The 21697-nt window shown below is 38.5% G+C and overlaps 1 protein-coding gene across 6 annotated transcripts in view; it reads left to right on the forward strand.

Annotated features, from left to right (window-relative positions):
* LRP1B (LDL receptor related protein 1B) overlaps positions 1 to 21697 on the forward strand; it is a 1051820-nt gene that overhangs the window by 920679 nt on the left and 109444 nt on the right. For all 6 annotated transcript variants that reach the window (XM_042437575.1, XM_042437584.1, XM_042437621.1 and 3 more), the window contains 8 exons: positions 1924 to 2112; positions 2801 to 2949; positions 5718 to 5811; positions 10633 to 10749; positions 12946 to 13065; positions 13905 to 14024; positions 15293 to 15409; positions 18130 to 18236. In XM_042437575.1, coding sequence (XP_042293509.1) covers positions 1924 to 2112; positions 2801 to 2949; positions 5718 to 5811; positions 10633 to 10749; positions 12946 to 13065; positions 13905 to 14024; positions 15293 to 15409; positions 18130 to 18236 — 1013 coding nt within the window. The remainder of the gene's footprint in view (positions 1 to 1923; positions 2113 to 2800; positions 2950 to 5717; positions 5812 to 10632; positions 10750 to 12945; positions 13066 to 13904; positions 14025 to 15292; positions 15410 to 18129; positions 18237 to 21697) is intronic.

Genomic DNA, 21697 nt, shown 5'->3' on the forward strand with positions numbered 1-21697 from the left:
CTCTGAGGATTACACAATTTGATGGCCTCCAGGAATAGGAGACAGATTTACAAGATTTTCATATCTGGATGAATTGCTGATAAAACATTCCTGAAATGTCCCTCAAATGTGGAGGAAGCATGTGTGTCTGAAGACACTTCCTCAACCATCATGGAATCATCACTCCCTCTAGCATCCCTGAAACATCTCAAGGGGAGCAGATTTCCTCTGAATGCAAAATTTTCATTCAGAGGAAATCCACTCCCCTTGAGACGATTCAGGGAAGCTAGAGGGAGCGATGATTCCATGACGATTGAGGAAGCGCACCGGGATGTTTTATCAGCGATTCAGCCAGGTATGGAAATCTTCTTAATTGGCTTCATACTTGGGTGCCAAGCTGTAGTGTGTCAGCTGGGTAGACCAAGAGGAATTTTATGGCCCTGCCACTCCTTCACAAGCCCCTTTTGAATTTTCTTCCTGGACCAATCTGACCAGCATAGCAGTGTGAATGATGGTGGTTTGGGACTGGGTAGGAATTTTCTCCCATTTACATATGATGGTTTTGTTTTGTTTTGTTTTTGTGGAGGTGTTTTTTGTTTGTTTGTTTGGCCTACTCCACACTGTATCTGAAGGACACTGTCAATTGGCTCAGGTGGTGTCTGTAAATAGGTTGTCATTGGCAAGTTATGGGAGGAATATCAGAGTTCAGTGTACACTTTCACCTTTTGGTGAAATGTTGGGTTCTAGGACTCTTCCAAAAGAATGGGGGCCTGGGGAGGTAGGAAGAGCTTCCCCTTGGGTTTGAACAGCTGGTTCCTCTCTCCTATAAAGTCTACAGACTTGGGGGAGAAGTGCTCTTGGTCTGAATTCCAGTAAATGGCTGGCCAGGAAGCAATATGTATGATATTTGATTGTCCTTTGGGTCAGGTGTTATGTCTAAGGGAAAACTGAGGAGGTGATCACAGCTTGACACCTGGCTTCAGCTCTTCTCCCCACCCATTGCTTATTCCCAGTTTCTGGTCATTAAATAGGTCCTTAGGTCAAATAAAGTGGGCCTTGTATAACCCAATGCCTTCTGTCTGGTCTCACTGTTATGATTGGTCATCAATTGGCTGAGGCTGTTCTTAAGCAACATCTCACTAAGGTAGAAAATACCATCCTAAGGGGATTCAGGTGTGATTATGTAACCACTAAACTGAGTAAAATTGCTTATCAGTGTTTTCTGATGCCCACCCTGAAACTATTTTTGCCTGTGCAAATGCTATAAACCATTTGCAAGAGGAATATGAGATTGCAGAAACAACCTTCTTCTACACCAACCATAAATACAGATTCATTGCTTTACAACAGGGGTCGGCAACCTACGACCTGCGGGCCGGATCCGGCCCAGCGAGGCCTTGGGACCGGGCCCAGCCCGGTCCTGCGGCCAATTGCCGCCCCCACCGCAGCTTCCGCGCCGCTCTGGGCGCTATTTTGAGTTCGGCCCCCCAGTTGTCTGAGGGACAGCAACCCGGCCCTCATCTCAAAAAGGTTGCCTACCCCTGCTTTACAAGATGTGGGAAAGGAGAAAGTTAAAAGTGGGCCATAACTTCTGGGGAATTTAGGCTGGTTAGAAGCTATCACCCCTTTCTTACTAAAGAGTCTTCCTCTGTGTGTGTGTGTGTTTGCACATCTGCATATACCAATGCATCTGCTGCAGGAGGTTATGGATAAATAGTACTCATCTCATGATGATTAGGCCAAGAAAACCTAATCAAGGAGGACTGATGTATCTAATCATAATCTGATACTTTTAAAAGCTAACAAAGAGCCTTCATGCTTGACAAGTTGTCCCAGCAATTATTCAGAAGTAACACAATAGTTGTCTTTGTCAGCTTTCACAGTATGAAATATTTTAACTGGCAATCTACCAAAGCTTAACATTAATTTTATATTCTGTTGCAGTCCCTAATCAACATATTCTAGGGGTGATTGCTCTCACATTATTTGAAGACTACATATACTGGACTGATGGGAAAACCAAGACTGTCAACCGTGCCCATAAAACCTCTGGATCAGATAAAGTAGCATTGATTAACTCATGGCATGCTATCACTGATATCCAAGTATATCATTCCTATAGACAACCTAATGGTAAATAATTTTAGATTTTTTTCAGCCAAGCAATTATTGGCAATAAAGTTTTAATGGTTTTGATTATCAATAAACTTCAATAATCCTTCAGACTTGCAAAAACAGACAAAAGTTTAAAAAAAAGTCATTGAAAATATTACTTTCATTGAAAATATGACCCTGTGAGTAGAACCACTCTAAGGACCAGCTTCCAATAGCCTAGTAAATGTCAATTCTCTCTCAGTTCTGTTAGTGGATCTTGCATGGAGTTGAAGACAGTAACATCCCAGAACTGGTATTGGACATATCATTTTGCTGATCCCCCCTGTGCAATATAGCAGTGTACTCCATGGTGCCTTTTTTTTCTAGAAAGGGTCGACAAGTGTGCAGAATTTAAAATAACATCACCTTTTCAGAGTATTTCTGTATGTTGGAAGAACATGAATTGGCTGAAATAGTACCAAATTATGAAAGTGGTTTTATTTCTTAACCACTATATTTTATACCCAGTTGGCATGAATATATTTATGTGAATACAAAAATATATTTCAGACAAATATACATTTACTTCTCACCCTGCCATTTCTTTTTCACTTCTTTTTGCAAACAATATTTCTAAACATTTAAGGGAAAAACTTAATTATGTTGCTTTATGTTGTTTTCCCATGAATCTTACTGATAACTTTTAACTGTTCTTTTGCATTCATAGTGCCTAAACATATATGTGCATTAACTAATGGTGGATGTAGTCACCTGTGTCTCCTAGCCCCTGGCAAAACACACACTTGTGCTTGTCCCACCAACTTTTACCTTGCTGCAGATAATAAGACCTGCTTATCAAATTGCACAGCCAGCCAAGTACGTATACTGTTTGTAAACATAACATTTGTAAGAGTCCTCCTTCATGTATTTAGATATTTTGAAATGGAGGAAATTTTCTATGAGCCTCGTTTGACTTGTAACATTCTTATCTTTTCCTGTTGACTGACACTGTATTGATATTGCTTATTGTTATTGTCTGTTTTATATGGCTGGGTGGCTGGGAAGGGATTAGTTTGTTTTTTATTGTATTTTTATTGTACTTCCACTGTTGTTAGTTGTCTGGATTCCTCATTGATTGGGTGGGATACAAATCATAGAATCGTAGAGTTGGAAGAGACCACAAGGGCCATCCAGTCCAATCCCCTGCCATGCAGGAAATCTCAATCAAAGCATCCCTAACAGATGGCCATCTAGCCTCTGCTTAAAGGAGGGAGACTCCACCACTCTCGGAGGGAGTTTGTTCCACTGTCAACCAGCCCTTACTGTCAGGAAGTTCCTACTAATGTTGAGGTGGAATCTCTTTTCCTGTAGCTTGCATCCATTGTTTCGGGTCCTGTTCTCTGGAGCAGCAGAAAACAAGCTCACTCCCTCCTCAATATGACATCCCTTCAAATATTTAAATAGGGCTATCATATCACCTCTTAACCTTCTTGTCTCCAGGCTAAACATCCCCAGCTCCCTAAGTCATTCCTCATAGGACATGGTTTCCAGACCCTTCACCATTTTAGTCGCCCTCTTTTGCACATGCTCATTTCTCAATGTCCTTCTTGAATTGTGGTGCCCAGAACTGGACACAATATTCCAGGTGGGGCCTGACCAAAGCAGAATACAGTGGCACTAGTACTTCTCTTGATCTATACCAGGGGTAGGCAACATTTTTGAGCCGAGGGCCGGGTTGCTGTCCCTCAGACAACTGGGGGGGCCGAAGCCAAATAAAAATTTTTTAAAACATTAATTAAATAAATAAACCGGGCCAAATGTAGGACAAAATTTTCAAATGGAGGACACTTTTTTAAAAAAATGGAGGACACGCAAAAAAAATTGCTGATTTTTTAAAAATTGTTAATATAAATGCATGTTTTGGAGGCTTCTATAGACAGTTGCCCCCCTTGCCTGCCGCTTGCCCCCCCTTGCCCGCCTCCTCCTGATAGGCCAAAGGCCCCACGCCCTCACGCTAGAGGCCAAAGTCTCCGGCGGCAATCGGCGGCAGGACCGGGCTGGGGCCGGTCCCAAGGCCTTGCCGGGCCGCATCCGGCCCACGGGCCGCAGGTTGCCTACCCCTGATCTATACACTATACTTTTATTGATGCAGCCTAAAATTGCATTGACCTTTTTAGCTGCCGCATCACACTGTTGACTCATGTTCAACTTGTGGTCTACTTGGACTCCTAGATCCTTTTCACATGTAGTCTCATTCAGCCAGGTGTCACCCATCCTATATCTGTGCATTTCATTTTTCTGCCCTAAGTGCAGTACCTTACATTTCTCAATGTTGAATTTCATTTTGTTAGCTTTGGCCCAGCTTTCTAGTCTATTCAGGTCATTTTGAATTTTGATCCTGTCCTCTGGAGTATTAGCTATTCCTCCTAATTTGGTGTCATCTGCAAATTTGATGAGTATGCCCCCAATTCTATCATCCAAGTCATTGATAAATATGTTGAATAACACTCGGCCCAGGACAGAGCCCTGTGGGACCCCACTGGTCACTTCTCTCTTGGATGAAGAGGAGCCATTGTTGAGAACCCTTTGGGTTTGGCCAGTCAACCAATTACAAATCCATGTAACAATTACCTAGTCTAGCCCACATTTTACAAGCTTTTATTTACTTATTTATTATTAATAAATGTGTCAGAGTTTAGCATATCATAATGTAATCCTGTGCATGTTTATTTAGAAGGAAGTTCCACTGAGTACAGTAACACTTACTTTAAGGAAAGTGGGCCTTGGACTGTAATTATAATCTCAGTCTTTTATTTTTAATGTAATTATATTAAGTGGGAATTGTTCAAAAATTTGGATCTCCCATTGTATGATGAAACACTTTTGAAAGTACAGCTCTGAATCTAAGGACCCAAATAGACAGGCCAAAATAAAGCTACTTCGGGTCACTTTGGAGGTATGCTGTTTAAATGACACACACATTTTAAGAGACTAGAAGCTGTGCCAAAGCTGCTCTCTAGTCCTTAGGACTGGGGCGTTGCTTTGGTGCGGTTTCTGGCCTCTTGGTCGCATGCAGCATTTAAACAGCATACCTCCAAAGTGACCCGAAGCAACTTTATTTTGGCCTGTCTATTTGGGTCCTAGGTTATTGCAACTCATCTTGATTTATATAATCTGAAGAAAGTGTTAAAAAGCCAGTGTGGTGTAGTGGTTTGATCAACATCAAACCACTACATCACACTGGCTTTTTAACACTTTCCAGCATTAGAATCCCTACTTGGCCATGGAAACCCACTGACTGACCTAGAGCAAGTAATACTCTCTCAGCTTCAGAGGAAGGCGACTCCTGTGACAGGTTCCCTTTAGGGTCGCCATATGTTGGTAACAGCTTGAAGGCACAGAACAAGAAAGTGTTACTCGCATTAACGAAATGCATTCCTTAAGAAAGGTTGATACAAGAACTCTGAAACTTTAACATGACTTTTTAAAATGTCTCAAAAGATAGCAACCGGAAATAAATTACAAGGAATAGCAAGGTCCAACCTGTGAAAATAGATGCTGATTATATTATTGTTATTTCTATGAAATATTTAAGTTGTACAACCAAAACTATTAATATTTCTTGCTATATCTTTCTCCTGCAGTTTCGCTGCAAGACTGACAAATGTATTCCATTCTGGTGGAAATGTGACACTGTTGATGACTGTGGAGATGGATCAGATGAACCCGAAGAATGTCGTACGTATAAATAGAAACAGTATGTTTGAGATGTAGTGTTGCAGATATTAGAAAGGTGTATTAACTTATCATTTCAAACTGGAAAAGTAATGCAACATCATTTTTAGGTTTTTTGTGTTTTCCCCCCCAAATTGATTTCATTCCTATGGGCTCAGTCAAGTGTTCATTCTAAGTAGAACATGCCCGTTGAAATCATGTTAGATGGGACTAAGGGTGCATCCATATTGTAGAAATAATGCAGTTTGACACCACTTTAACTGCCACGGTTCCATTTGAGAGAATCCTGGAATTTGTAGTTTTGTAAGATACCAGCACTCTTTGGCACAAAAGGCTAAACGCCTTGTAAAACTATGGGCCTGAACAGACAGGCCAAAATAAAACTGCATCGAGGCACTTTGGAGGTATGATGTTTAAAAGATACATGCATCTTAAGAAGCCCTAAGTTGCGCCAAAGCTGCACTCTATTCTTTAGGATTGGAGTGTGGCTTTGGTGTGGCTTCTGGCCTCTTAGAACACATGCTTCATTTGAACAGCACACTTCCAAAATGACCCGAAGCAGCTTTATTTTGGCCTGTCTGTTCAGGACCTATAAACCCTAAGACTCCATAGGATGGAGCTACACCACTTAAAATGCATTATTTCTACAGCGCGGATGTTCCCTAAGAAACCTATTCATTGAAATAGGTCTGCTCTAAATTGAACTTAGGTGCGGTATAGACCACCCAAAAAGGGTGGCCTCCTGGCACTTATTTTTCCACTGGAGGGAAGCCGCAGCTTCCCGTGGGCAGAAAAAGAACCCACAAAAAGCGGGTTCTTTTCAAGCCGCAGCGGCGGCATAACAAGTGTGTCCCTGGCACACTCGTTACTTAAGCACCATGTGGTGCCGTGTGGCACCGTGCAGATGCCGCGCGGTGCTTATGTAACAATGGCAGCGCCCAAGTATACAGGGCACTACCATTGTTACATCCTTGTCACATGCGAGGGTTGCGGGGCATGTGGGCGCTCCACCCCCAGGCAACCCTAGCACGTGACGAGGGCATCAAAAAGGCCCGTTTGTACCGGGCCCAACATTAGATTTTGTCATATATATTTAATTATAAAGTGAAAAAGATTGCTATACCCAGAATGATAATTTTTAGAATAACAGTGCTTACAGTAATAAAAATTCCCTGCTTTGTAATAGAAATGTCTTACCTCTAGACAGCAGTCATGAACATATCCCAAAATTCTTTATGAAAAACACAAGTGCATAGCCTTGCATTTTCTGGATGGTAAATTCGTGGCTGTGCCTTTTCAGCCTGTACATGGTCTGCATTGGTGATTTCCCCACCTCTCCATCTCTTCATTCTTACATATTGAAAATTCATCTAGTAGGTTTTATTTGGGAATAGAGGGAGCTTTCTAGGGTAAAGTACAAGCTAAATAATCAAAAGAGGATCCCCAGCATGAGAAGCTCCCGAACTGGATGTTTTGCTTGCTCCAGGGAGGGGAGAAAGAAAGCACTTGGTGACTGCTTAGTAACCACTCAACATATTCCCCAACCACTAACAGGTAATGTTGGAAGTATGTCGGGCAATTACTAGGCAACTATCAAATGCTTTCCCCAACCCCTCCCCTGGAACCAGTAAAAGGTCTGAAGTGGTTGCATCAACAGCAGCTTGGGGTGCTGAGGTGAGTGTATAATGCCCTTTTCTAAAGGTAAGAAATCCACCCTGCTAGGAATAGGGTTAATTACATTTAGCATATATGAAGAAGAAGAGGTTGACCTTCAGGTTAATTGATTTAATTTAGTACTGTTGACATTCCCATCTCTGAATTAACAAACTGTTTCCCAACACTTTTGAATGCCCTTAATACAACTGTAAAACCAGTGGATTGGTGTTACCTTCTTCAGGTACTGCATTGCTTGAGAGGAATCTAGTTACTTTTAATTCTACAGGATGAACAAATACTTCATATTTTTGTCAAACACCTGAGATACAGTATAGTGTCCTAAGCATTCTCCCATTCACACATCCGTACTATACAAGGAACTGTCAGACACACCTTGGATTATTTTTTAAAATGTATTTTCTTAAAGCATTCATTAATCTAGTTTATTGTTGTTGTTGTTAATTGCCCTTGAGTTGATCTTGACCCATAGCGACCCTGTGGATGTGACATCTCCAAGACTCCCCGTTCTCCACTGTTCTTCTTATTTCCTGCAAACTCATACACATGACCTCCATAATAAAATCCATCCATCTGGCATGTGGCCTTCCTCTCTTTCTACTTCCCTCCACCTTTCCTAGCATTATTGTTTTTTTCCAATGAGTCGTGCCTTCCCATGATGTGTCCAAAGTACAACAGCCACAGTTTTATCATCTTAGCTCCCAGGGAGACCTCTAGCTTTATTTGCTCGAGGACCCATTTGTTTGTTTTTTGGCTGTCCGCAGAACCCTCAGCACTCTTCTCCAACACCACATCTCAAATAAATTGATTTCCCCCCTATCTTGTTTCTTGATTGTCTAGCTCTCACAGCCATACATGGTAATAGGGAATAAAATGGCTTGTATGCTTCTGACTTCTGTGCTCAGTTGTATATCTTTGCATTTTAGGATCTTTTCTAGTTCTTTGATAGCTGCCTTCCCCATTCTTAATCTTCTTATAATTTCCTGATTGCAATCCCCGCTGTTATCGATGTTTGATCCTAGGTATGAGAATTCTTTTATGTTTTCTATTTCCTCATTGTCTAGTCTGAATTTGTGTAAATTCTCTGTGGTCATAATTTTTGTTTTCGTTGCGTTGAACAGCAGGCCTGCCTTTGCACTTTCTTCCCTAGTATCTGTTCTGGGTCTGTGAGGTTTTCTGTTAATACTTTGGTGTCATCTACATATTTTAGATTGTTGATATTCATTCATTCCTCCTATTTACACTCCTCCTTCTGTGTCCAAGCCTGCTTTTTTTACAATATGTTCTGCATAAAAGTTGAACAAGTAGGGTGATAAGATGCAGCCTTGTCTGACTCCTTTGCCAATTGGGAACCATGCTGTTTCTCCACGTTCTTTTCTGACAGTAGCCTCTTGTCCTGAGTCCTCATCAGGATTATCAAATGTGTTGGCAGTTTCATAGCCTTTCATGATCTATCCAGTCAAAGGCTTTATTATAATCAACAGTATACAGCACATGCTGATTATCTTTATGAATTCTTCGGTGTGCTTCATTAGCTGCTGTATGTTTGTAAAGTGGTTTCTAGTGCCTCTTCCTTTCTTGAATCCTGCTTGGACCTCTGGGATTTCTCTCTCCATGTATGGTAGGAGTCTATATAGCAGAGTTTTGAGCGTGATTTTGCTTGCATGAGAGATTAGCACTATGGTCCTATAGTTGCTGAAGTCTTTTGTGTCTCTTTTTTTGTGGATGAAGATGTAAAATGATTTTTCCCAATTTGTTGGTTATTGTCCCCCCCCCCCCAATATTTGTTGACATGTGGATTAGCACTAGAATTGACTCTCAATGTGAACTTCAGCAGTTCAACTGGAATATTGTCTGTTCCTGGTGCCCCCCCCACCCCCAATTTCTCTTATTACATCTTCCACCTCACTTTTCAGAATCTGGGGTTCATATTGTTATGGGTCTTCATTATTATTATTCTTTATTTATATAGCGCTGTAGATTTCATTCCATGTGTCCTTCATTTTGTTATCTCTTTTATATAACTCTTCTGTGTATTGCATCCAACATCTTTTTATTCCTTCCTGTTCTTGAATTATGTTATTGAGAAAAGGTATAATAAAAATGGTAAGATATATTTCTGAATAAATATGCATAAGATCTTAACAGTTGTATAAAATATTTTGATAATGGTAAAGCAGATTATTATCTGCTGCTTGATGTCTAGAATATTGCTACAGTTTCTTAGGTAATTATTCTGTGTACCAAAGTTAGTCCTATTTAAAGAGCAATATACATTTTAGGTAAATATCTAGCTAAACACATACTAATTCAGGTGATGTTTCTGTTTTGATGTAGAAGACTACTTTGTTTGGAGTTTTTTTGGTGTGTGTGTGACTACTCTATATTGTTTACCAGAAAATGAGAGGGAGGGAGGGGGAATCATTATAAGTAAATAAGTATACTAAATAAGAAGTATTGCAGTTTTGTACATACTTAGAAGTAAACTCCACTGAGTTCAGTGGGCTTACTCCTCCATATGTGTGTGTATGATTCCATCATCAGATGCAGTAATTTTGGTGGTCTATTCATTCAGTCTAATGCTGTATGGCACATTAAAATGGAGAAAATTACACAATTTATTGTTAACAGGCATTCAGCTTTCATGGCAATTAGATCTCATTCCTTGTGTTTAGGTATCATATAATTGCAGGGAAAAGGTGTAGGTATAAGTTTGTAACAAAAAGAAATCTGGCATAAGCCATTTATTTCAATGCAACTAAGAAGAAATATACTTAATTGCTTCATTAAAAAAGACTAGCAATTTAGAATCCCTTGGATAATAGTAATAGTTATTTTCTTGCTTTAAAAATTACAGGGTAGAGACATTCTGTCTTGTTTATTGCAAAACATTTGATAGCTATTTGATTTTAAAACATTGTATCTTAGAAGGGAGCATTTTCATTAATTTAATTGGGATGAGACACAGGAAGATTATATATATATATATATATATATATATATATATATATATATATATATATATATATATATATTAAAAATCTCATTTCCCAACTTTTTTGAAAGTCTAGAACTATGAGTATTAGAAAAGCACTCACCATATTTTATTAGCAATATATGCAGCTGTTCAACACTTGTTTCTTTCTCCAGCTGAATTTAAATGTCAACCAGGCCGTTTTCAGTGTGGAACTGGACTCTGTGTTTTACCAGCTTTTATTTGTGATGGAGAAAATGATTGTGGAGACAACTCTGATGAAATGAATTGTGGTAAGTTTTTATGTAACATAGAGGTGTGTGTGTGGGGGGGGGGGGCAGAGAGTCTGACACTATAGCCTGTCATGCAATGACATCAAAGAAAAGTGTCATGTACACATCCAGTTATTTTATTCTCTTATAGATATCATGAGAGTACTTCATATTTCCTTCAGCACACTCCACCAGTATGGCAAGTGTGAGGCATGTGTACATTCATGTGATTTTTTTTTTAAATAGGGCATGGAAAAAGAGGAAACATAGGCATAGATCCAGTTGCTACCTTCAAGTATAGCCAATGAATCTATTGCATTTACCTAAATATTGTCTTAGTATTTTCCAGTTGCTTTAGTGAGTCTACTGGCAATCCCTGGTAGAAGCAATTGCATTTAGGCCACAGATATTCCAAAACAACATTCAGAGAGCTACAAAAGGTTATGATATGATGCTAGAAGGATGCTAGATCTGGACAACAATATATCTTTGACACTTTAAGGGCTGTACTACATTAATGTACAAGGTGAATTTGATGGACTACTATGGAATAATGAGACCAGGTAACAACAGCTGAGATGAGCAAGGGCTTGCTGGAGCTTGCAAGATGATACATGGAGGACTGGCTGGCCTTATATTGCCTGTGAATCTACCTTCCCATGTGGTATCACAGCACAGTGTGCCCCCCTATATGAACCCCTGGTCTCATCTCATTGGAATTCATCAAATGCTGGGCCTCTCCTGCTCAGTGCTGCGCACAGAAGGCATCTGAGACCCCCTTATAGATATCTGTCAGCAGAGTTGGAATCTACTGTTGAAGTGGTGATGTGTCCTTCACCTTTCTTCTTCACTTGGTGAAAGAAATGCCTTTTAGTATACATTAGACTGAGGAATGTGATCTATAAAAAGAGTGAGAGATGTAGAAAAGTAAATGTTTTATCATGTTGAGATCATATAAAAATCTGTTGTCAGGGTGGGCTTTTTCATTTCAAAATTTACTTGGGATGCTTGAGCAATTATGTTGAAATTCATCTAAGATTAATATCAAGAAGTTTGCACTTCATTTTTATGAACAAGTAAAACAAATATGAAAAAGTGATTTAGTATCAGATGTAGTGAAAAACCAGTAAATACCTAAATATAGCTGTGAAGGAGGTGTCTAAACCATATGAAGTTTATAATGAATCAGCTACTATTAAGAAGTCATAGGAAATTATGGGAAATGAATATAATACGAAAACAAAAGTATCTGTCAAGTACAGTAATTTCTTCTTATCCATGGAGGTATCCATTCCACCCTCCCTGTGGATAACTAAAATGTGTGTCCTCAAATCTCATTCGTTCCTGTGGCCATGTAGCTTCATGTACACCTGTTCATTTAAAACAATGGGGCTTGCCACTTGCAGAAGCTGAGAACCACAAATGGCAAGCCTATAGATAAGAATAGACCATGGTATCAGAAATAGCATAAGATAAGAAGTTGATTTTCTTTATGAATCTCTGGGAAAGTACATTATGGTAGATTTTACTGGTTATTCTTTGGAACTGGTAGAATCATATAATCATATAATCATATAATCATAGAGTTGGAAGAGACCACAAGGGCCATCCAGTCCAAACCCTTGCCATGCAGGAACTCTCAATCAAAGCATCCCCGACAGATGGCCATCCAGCCTCTGTTTAAAGACTTCCAAGGAGGGAGACTCCACCATACTCCAAGGAAGTGTGTTCCACTGTCGAATACGGTTAATATGGTTATAAACAAATATGGTTTGTTTCAAAAAATTTAATTGTACTAGCACAAAGCTAATTTACTAGTGAAAATGTTGACATCTTGTTCAAATGTCAAACACAGTACTTTGCTCACTTGCACAGGCAATTGGAAGTGCTTCTACAGTTTATAAACATTTCATTATGTTAGTTGTTATGCTTTTTCTTCTTCTAGTACTTGTTCAACTGCTAGAAGAGCCAGAAGAAGTAGTGACTTCTCCTTTTTTACTATGAAATTGGATACATATATTGCATTTTAAATATTTTCTAAGTATTCTTGCTTTATAAAAAAAGAAACAGAAATAAATAAATGATAATATATATTAAGATAAATAAATAAACAGAACAGTAAAATACCAATCCAGCTAAAAAAAAAAAAAAGGGTGGGGGGAGAATCTCTCCAATTTTAAAATTTGTTTCCTTAGGTTTTTTCTTTTTCCTCCTCAGACACACATGTTTGCTTGTCGGGTCAGTTCAAGTGCACCAAGAATCAGAAATGTATTCCAATAAATCTCAGGTGTAACGGACAGGATGACTGTGGTGATGAAGAAGATGAAAGAGACTGTCGTAAGTAGTTTGGGTATTTATATAAATACGTAAAATCTTCTACTCAAAGTTATCTGTCATGTTATAAGTGAATCAGTTTACTTATGAATAACATACTGTTTTAAAACAGTGAGCAGAAGTCTTCACACTTCAAAAAGGAAAGAAAGTACACAGTAGGGTAGGTCTACTATCAAAACTGGTCCTATCTAGTAGGCTACCAAAATAGGGAGGGGGGGGCGGAGTGATAGCCTTGTAACAAATGAAACAGGTTGTCAAGGCTAATAAAATAATTTTAAAAATCCTCATAGTTTCAACTATAGAGTGTGAGAGATAGTAATAAAGAAGTTGGAGCTTTTTTAAAAACATATATATTGGGGGGTGGGAGAAATGAAAGGAAGTATGATAGTTACATATAAGTTGTAAATAATGGCAAAAGAATGAATCTATAGAGTTAATTCTCGCAGAACATTAAAACATGGGATTTCCATAACAGCAATTATATGTACAATTAGAGCAGGTCTTGGTTTTTGCCAAGACATGTGTAGCTTTTTATCATTTATATTTACATAAATTATATTTACCCAATAACAAACATTCTCTGAATTATACTGCAAAATAATGGTGCATTTTCAGAACCGAATTAATTATTTATTGTCAGTAAATCTTACAGTACACTATCATTGACAGGAATTATGTTGAATAATGTTATTTTGGTTGAGAACAAATGGAAATAATGAAAGCATTCATTAGGAAGTGCATTGTAGATCACAGAAATCTAAATTAACTCTGATTATCTTAACATGAAGTTTTGGCTGTTAGAAAACAATTTCAGTACTCAAAGTAACTTGTTTTCTTTAAAGCGGAAAACAGCTGTTCTCCTGACCATTTTCAGTGTAAAACCACAAAACATTGCATTTCAAAATTGTGGGTATGTGATGAGGATCCTGATTGTGCAGATGGATCTGATGAAGCAAACTGTGGTAAGTACTCTGTACTCTAGTAATTATCTAAATACCAGACCTAATTAAACCAAAATGGCACCATCCAAATGCAGGGAAAATGCACTCTTACACTGGGGCTCCCCAAAGTTTGTATATATGCAGGGGCAAAAAAACACCTTGGAGAAAATCCAAGAGAAGAAAACAGTTTAGTGAGGGCTGATCATACTCAGAGGCCATGAATTCTGGCTGACTTAGAGGAGAATGTGAAATAGAGTGGAGAGTTTTGGGAAAGGTACTGTTGTTATTATTACAAATATTTATAGAAGCTTTTTTTTGTCCATCAGGCCATCACTTACAAAGTGATGTATAACATAATATATAATTAATATAATATATATTATTTACATATAGTTACATATAGATTGGAAATATGTCTGGCTGGACCTCCCCCCCCCCAAAAAAAAAAACAAACCCAACAACTGCAAACTCTAAAACATGTTACACATTCCCATTTGTAAAAATAAATATTAAACGTTTCATTGGGAATAATGTTGTCTGTGATTATTAATATTAATCCAGAGCATATTTATCTGTCATCATCTTCTTTTGCCATTGTTCTTGCTTTACTGTTGTTAATGGCTGTCAAATCAGCTTTGACTTATGGAAACCCTATGAATGAGAGACCTCCAAAAAGCCCAGACATCCGCAGCCCTGCTAATGTCTTGCATTCTCAGGGCTGTGGCTTGCTTTATTGTCAGTATCCTTGTGTTGTGGTCTTCTCTTTTTCCTACTACTTTCAACTTTAGTAAGCATTATTGTCTTTTCTAATCAACCATGCCATCTTGCAACAGTTAATTCATTTTATACTTTTTATGGTGTTTGATTCAAATTCAAACATGTGTAATTAAAAATTACCCTATGATGGACCTGAAGCATCCATGCTTCACTTGTAAGAATTAGTGCCATCTGACAATGTCCAGTCTGTCAGAGACTCTTACATGTTGCTTCACTTCCTAAATACCAATGTAGTTTTAGTGTTCAAATGTTTATTCCAAGATTCATCAAGATTGTCTAGATGTCTCCCAGCAATTCATTCTGTCCCCAACAATACTGATTCTCTATTTGAACAATAATAATTTTCTTAGAAATAATATGGTGACAAATATTTTATTCTGATATGGCTGCTAGATAATTAATTGAGTACTTAGTGAAATATTATTAATATGCTACGGCTTGTAATCTAGGGTGCATTTTTCACAATGCTGATTTGCATTAGATAATAAAAGGAGTATCCATTTATCTAACAGATAAAAAGACTTGTGAGCCTCATGAATACCAATGTAAGAACAGCAACTGCATTCCAGATCACTGGAGATGTGACAGTCAAAATGACTGTGGTGATAATTCTGATGAAGAAAACTGTAGTAAGTAATTTCTGTAATTAGAGTCTGAGATTTGTTTTATTCTATAAAAGCAAAAACATGTTTTCCAGACATATTTTTGTTATTTTTAACAAGATATTTATCTCACATTAGAAGAGGGGATTATTGGCCAATATTGACTATTGATATTAAAAACAAAAGCAGTTGAATAGAGTCTCAGAATCATAGAATCATAGGTTTGGAAGAGACCACCAGGGCCAGTGGCATCATTAGAAGGGTGCAGGAGGTGCGGACCATACTTAGTGACGCCCCAGAAGAGGGGTGACACCTGGCTGATTGCCCCCCACACCTCCCTCCCATGCACCATAGTGCACAGCATGGAAAGAAAAACCTTGGACACCCCTTCTCCTTGCCTGCTGTGGCTTTACTCACTTTTAAAGCCACACTGGTTAGGGAGGTGAAGGCATGTCCTTTTGGTCTTGCACCTGTGAACCTGCCCCCAAATCTCCATTCCCCAAACTGGTTGACACCTCGGTGTGGGATGTCACTGACAAGGGCCATCCTGTCCAGTGCAGGCACACAGAATAAAAGCACCCCAAACAGATGGCCATCCAGTCTCTGTTTAAAAGCCTGCAAAGAAGGAGACTTCATGACACCGTCAAACAGCTCATCTGTCAGGAAGGTCTTCCCAAACTTGAGGTGGAATATCTTATTTATGAAGAAACATTTTAGGCTCAGTGGGTAATATTGAACATTACTGGAAGTATTACAAGTGTCAGTGTTCCAGTACCAATTGAACAACCAAGATCAGGATAATAAGGACAGCTAGTGCAAGAACACCTGCTGAAATGCATATCCTGTGGAATGAGTTGAGCAATATCTTGTAGAATAAGTTGTGCAGCACCTTGCACAAGAAGAAAGCAAACAATTAGATTACAAAAGGATAAAAACTTGAGTTTCCACACATGGGAGAAGCCTTAAATTTGTTTTTTGTGTCCTGTAGGAAAAAGATAACGAACAAATATACTGTGGTATAAGCTAAATAACAAAGGGAGATGTTGACATAAATCCTCTATAAACATATACTTACTTAAGTACTTAACTAACTACTCCTGGCCTGACCTGCACACCTGATGGAAACATCATTCCACCATGCTTTCATCAGCAGCATAACGGACTTCTTTCTCTCCAAACAGCTGATACCTGTCAAGTAGATGGGTTGGGGGCGGATTGTGATTTTAGTAATAGTGACAAAATTGTGACTAAATAGTGATTGTGAATATGAAACAGTTACCTAACCTATATGTAGTTAGGTATAAGCTGATACAGAATTGCAACCATAGTCTGCAAATGTAGATGCCATTATAGTATTAAAAGTTTTTAAGGTTCCATAAGACTCTTTGTTATTTAATTTTTTTGTAAATCATAGGTATGGTTTGTATGTGGATACACATGAGACAGAGAATATGAAGTAATATAGGTAGACTTGCTATTAAATTTTCCCACAGTCTTTGAATACAATTAATGCTGCTAGAGGCAAAATGCACCCCTCCTCCCCTCACATTACCAATGATAAATAAGATTTTTTTTCCTGACAGAGTAGACTGAGAAGAAAAGGACACTGAGATAAAGAAAATGTGTACTACCTTTCATTCTGATATAATTGTTGTCACACTGCTTCACATATTCAACAATAGGGGGGAAAACATTCGTTAGAACATTTAAAATGTTAGATGGGTTGTCACTGCAATAATAAATCTGCAAGACATAAACTTAGAGTAAGAAATTCTGATTATTTGAAATTCTTGTATAAGCTATGAAAGTGAAATAAAACTGATTAATTATCAGTAGCCCTTTGCAACTACAAGATACTCACTTCAGACAGCATATTGTTAAAAACATTGGAAAGAAAGAACTTTATTTTTATAAATATATTTGCCTTTAAATAAGTGAAGAGTCTGTATTGATGAAGTATTCTCTACATCAATACATCAGAGTGTAGTAAGTATTATCAATGGTCTTTGAATTTTAAATGTGTTGGGTTTAAATGTGATAGAGCATTTTTTTAAAAAATGAAATTGTACTTTTGAAATGAAGTTAAAAGTAAGAGTACAAAAGAATAATAATAATAATTAATAATTTGTTTTATTTATATACCGCTATTCCAAAGATCATAGCGGTGAACAGCAAGTAAGCTAATTAGCAAGTAAGCTAATTTGCCCCCAACAGTCTGGGTACTCATTTTAGCGACCTCCTCGGAAGGATGCAAGCCTGAGTCGAGCTTGGGCCCTTTTGCTGGTCTTGAACTCGCAACCTTGTGGTCTTGAGTGAATGGCTGCAGTACAGGCATTTAACCACTGTGCCACCAGGGTACCAAGAAGTACATAACGCAGAAACAGAAGATCATTTGTTATGGCTAGGAATAAATTAATTGATTACAATTCTTACTATATCATTCTTAAAATCCCCTCTAATCTTGGAAGCCAAGCAGGGTGAGCCGTGGTTAGTACTTCGATGAGAGACCACCAACAATAACAGATGCTGTTAAGCTATATTTCAAAAGAAAGAATTGGTAAAACCACTTCTGAGTATTCCTTACTAAGGAAACCCTATGAAATTATAGGGTTTGTCATAAGTCAACAGATGACTGAAAACACACACACACAAGCTTTTTAGACAATTAGATTTTAGCGTGAAGACACTGAAAGTGGGGGCTAGTATATTTTGAAAGATTTTGAATTTGAAAAACTTTCTTTTTTTAGAACCACAAACTTGTGCTCAGAAAGACTTTCACTGCTCAAATGGAGATTGTTTATCTGCAAAATTTTGGTGTGATGGTGATTATGACTGTGCAGATGGTTCAGATGAGGTAAGCTTTTGTCAGTTTGTGCACTCACATAACTACTTTGCTTTTGGCAAAATATGTATGCAAACACCTTCATAGCTGACTCTAGAACAAGGCTTTCTCAGCACATGCACCCAGAAACCTCTCCTCCACCTACAATATCTTGATGACATCTTTATTATATGGACACATGGAGAGCAATCACTTGAAAGATTTCACCAGGATTTCAACCACTTCCCTAACATCAGCCTGAGTCTGGAACAATTCTCACAACAAATTCACTTTCTTGACACCACTGCACAATCGCATAATGGTAAGTACAGGAGTCACTCTGTGTGCAACACTAGTACACAGGCTAAAAATGTCATACATTAACATCTGCATTTTGATCACTACATATACTTACATATCTCCAGTTTCCATCCAGAACACACTAAGAAATCTACTGTTTACAGCCAAGACTTGATGCAACTGCATCTGCTCAGACCCACAAAACAGACTCAGAGCTCTCGGATTTACCACTGGCAGGAGGTGAAGAAACAATTTAACAAGGCAAGTTTAGTTCCCAGGAACAGTCTTATTACAGGACAAACCAATAGCACAAAATGATAGTACCCTATAGTGGTCCCCTGTAGTCCCCAGTTAAGACCACTCAAATGCATCAACAAGATGCAACCAGTTCTGGAGAATAACAGCCCTCTGACAAGCTGTGAGAGACAGGCCTTTATTGGCCTACAGACAGCCTTGAAGTCTGAAATAGATACTCCTAATAGGATGCATAACACGGATGGCAATACAGGGGCAAAGTTTTGCCACAAATCCAGATGCCAACTCTATCCCTACATCTATTCTACGAGAAATATTACGGGGGACAAAAATATCACCCACTTCAGATGTGCATTCACTAGTTCTTCCTACAACCTTAAATATACCAGCCTATGCTGACAATGCCCCTCTATACTACATTGGACAAACAGGATAGTTTCTACGCAAAATGGACACAAATATGACATTAGAAGTGATAAACCAGTTGCAGAACATTTGAAACTCCCTGGATATTCAGCATGGGATTTAAAGGTCACCATCTTTAAACAAGGAAATTTAAAAGGAAGACTAGAAAGAGAAACAACTGAATTGAATTATATTCACAAATTCCAATCCATTAGTAGACACATGAAGAAAGACAATGGCTTTACAATACACTGCATGTATTAATATAAGAGCTCTTGCTACACATATAACAAGAGAACTCTTCTCAGACAGAGTTTTGAACCTGGGAAACAGATTTTTGGTAATTAGATTTATTGCTTCCACACATGAACACTAAATAACCAATGTAAAGATGTGATTGACATGCATCACCTTATGCAGCCCTTTGAAAAATTAGGGCAAGAATCAGGATTTGCATCTTTCTAGATCCTATTACATTCCATCCCACTTCTGCTCCCCCAACTGTGTTAATATGCTTTATATCCTGAAGCTAGGAATGTGACGATTATTAGTTGCTGTTAGCTAAACATATGGGATTTTTTCCCTCTCTATCCCTATATATTTCTTTTTGTAAGCTGAGAAATATGCCAGCTTCTCATTGAAGTGTATGGATTTTCAGATATGGTCATCTGCAAATGAAGTAATGTAAGAATTTAATTTAAAATTTGATTTTCATTGCTTAAATACTTTACCTAAACAATGCCTCTCAGCAGGCAGCAGTCATTCAGACAGGCTATTAGATCAAGCACTTATCACCTGGGGTGCTGCTGATAAGATGTGTTTGGTTTACACTTTAAAGTACTTTTGTTCCAAACACTTAACTGGTTTAAGTGGGGAAAGCACTCAGAGGTCTCCTCCTACCAAATGCAGGGAGAGAAATTCTTAATCTCATCTTTTCCCCCCATATATAATTATGCATAGTTTTTCCATTTTTTCTTATAGGTCACTTTTTAAAAAAGCTGGACAGGTCAATTAATCTAACTCAAAAGAGATGGGAGCTGTGTGGCCCTCCATACATTATTGGACTGTAACTCCCAGCATGTTTCACCATTGGCCATGTTGGCTAAGGCTGCTGGGAGTTGCAGTCCCTCAACATTCCGTTGGTCACACAATTCCATCCCTATCCAACAAGATTGGCCAATGGCACTGTAGGATATTGGCATACTCTGAACATTGGATCACATGTCATTACATTTTTTTTGTGTGCAAGGCCATGTGACTGTTTTTATGCTCTTGTACATAACAGGATGCTAGTATAGGGTTTGATTCCACTTGGTAGTTGTATTAGAGATCATAATAGTAACATAAAAATCGCACGAAGAATTTGTGTTTTCCCATTACATTCACCAAATATGTGCAGCATATTTTTCACATAGTGTTGATTAATGGTCAAACACAGCACAAAAGGGACACTGATGATTGTGTTTTGTGATGTGTGGTGGTTTACTGAGTAATGTGGTCTAGGTAGAGCTCTGAAAATGTATTTTTTTTGGACTATAACTATCCCTCAGCCAGCATGAGTTTTCATTTCCATTGCTTTCCTCTGAGGCTAAGAGATTGAGACACCCAAAGGGCTGAGCAGGAATCTGAATCCTGGTCTCCCAGAGTCAATATTAAATATGCCACTTTTCCTTTTTAAAGCCACATGGACTCATTTTGAGCAACTTTTGGACACTGTATTACTTTCTAATGTATCTTTAATGAAAAGAGCAGGAATAATTGTGCTGGCTTGAGCCTGATCCAGGGATGTGGCATTCAGATTGGGCTTAAGCCACACTGCAGTTGCCTAAGGCACTACAAACCCTGCCACAAAAGGAATGGGAGGGAATGCTCCTTTTCAGCAGCCAGTTCATGGCCATGGTGATGGCTTGGATCAGGGCTGTGTGCATGCAGTCACCACAGTCCCACTGCCATTGGGGTCAGAACAGCCTCTGGTCTGCTCAAGGCCTCAGTTAGTCTAGCATAACATTGCATTATGAAGTTGTGTTAGAAGAGACAGACCTTGCAGCAATATACTGATGCTGGAAAAATATTTCCTCATAGCTACCTTGAGAATTACAGCTAAATTCAGAGGAAATGAAGCAGGGTGAGTGAGTGAAAATGTGTTAGAAATCTGTCTATCTGTTTTTGTGTGGTTTGGTAACAACATAGAAACAAGGATTTTGAATGGTCTATTAAAAAACAATGTACTTCTGTTACCTAACCCTAACATCTTCCCCAGTATAGGGATTCCCAGTTGTGTTGAACTAAAACTCCCTTCATCCTCAGATAGCTTGCTGGTTCAGGATAATAGGAGTCATAGTCCAACTAAGGTGGAGGGTGCCATAGCTCTTTTACTAGTAGACTTGGCACCAGTATATTATTTACAATTGTAAGAAGCCCACATGAGACATGCTGGTTTTGAGATTCAGACTGCTGTAATAAAAAAATGTAACTTTAAAAGTTGCTGATAGAAAACAATAAAAGAACAGTTTTCCCCTCCGTATTTGTATTAT

The sequence above is a fragment of the Sceloporus undulatus genome, chromosome 1, assembly GCF_019175285.1.
Source record: "Sceloporus undulatus isolate JIND9_A2432 ecotype Alabama chromosome 1, SceUnd_v1.1, whole genome shotgun sequence".
Taxonomy (NCBI): Eukaryota; Metazoa; Chordata; class Lepidosauria; order Squamata; family Phrynosomatidae; genus Sceloporus; species Sceloporus undulatus.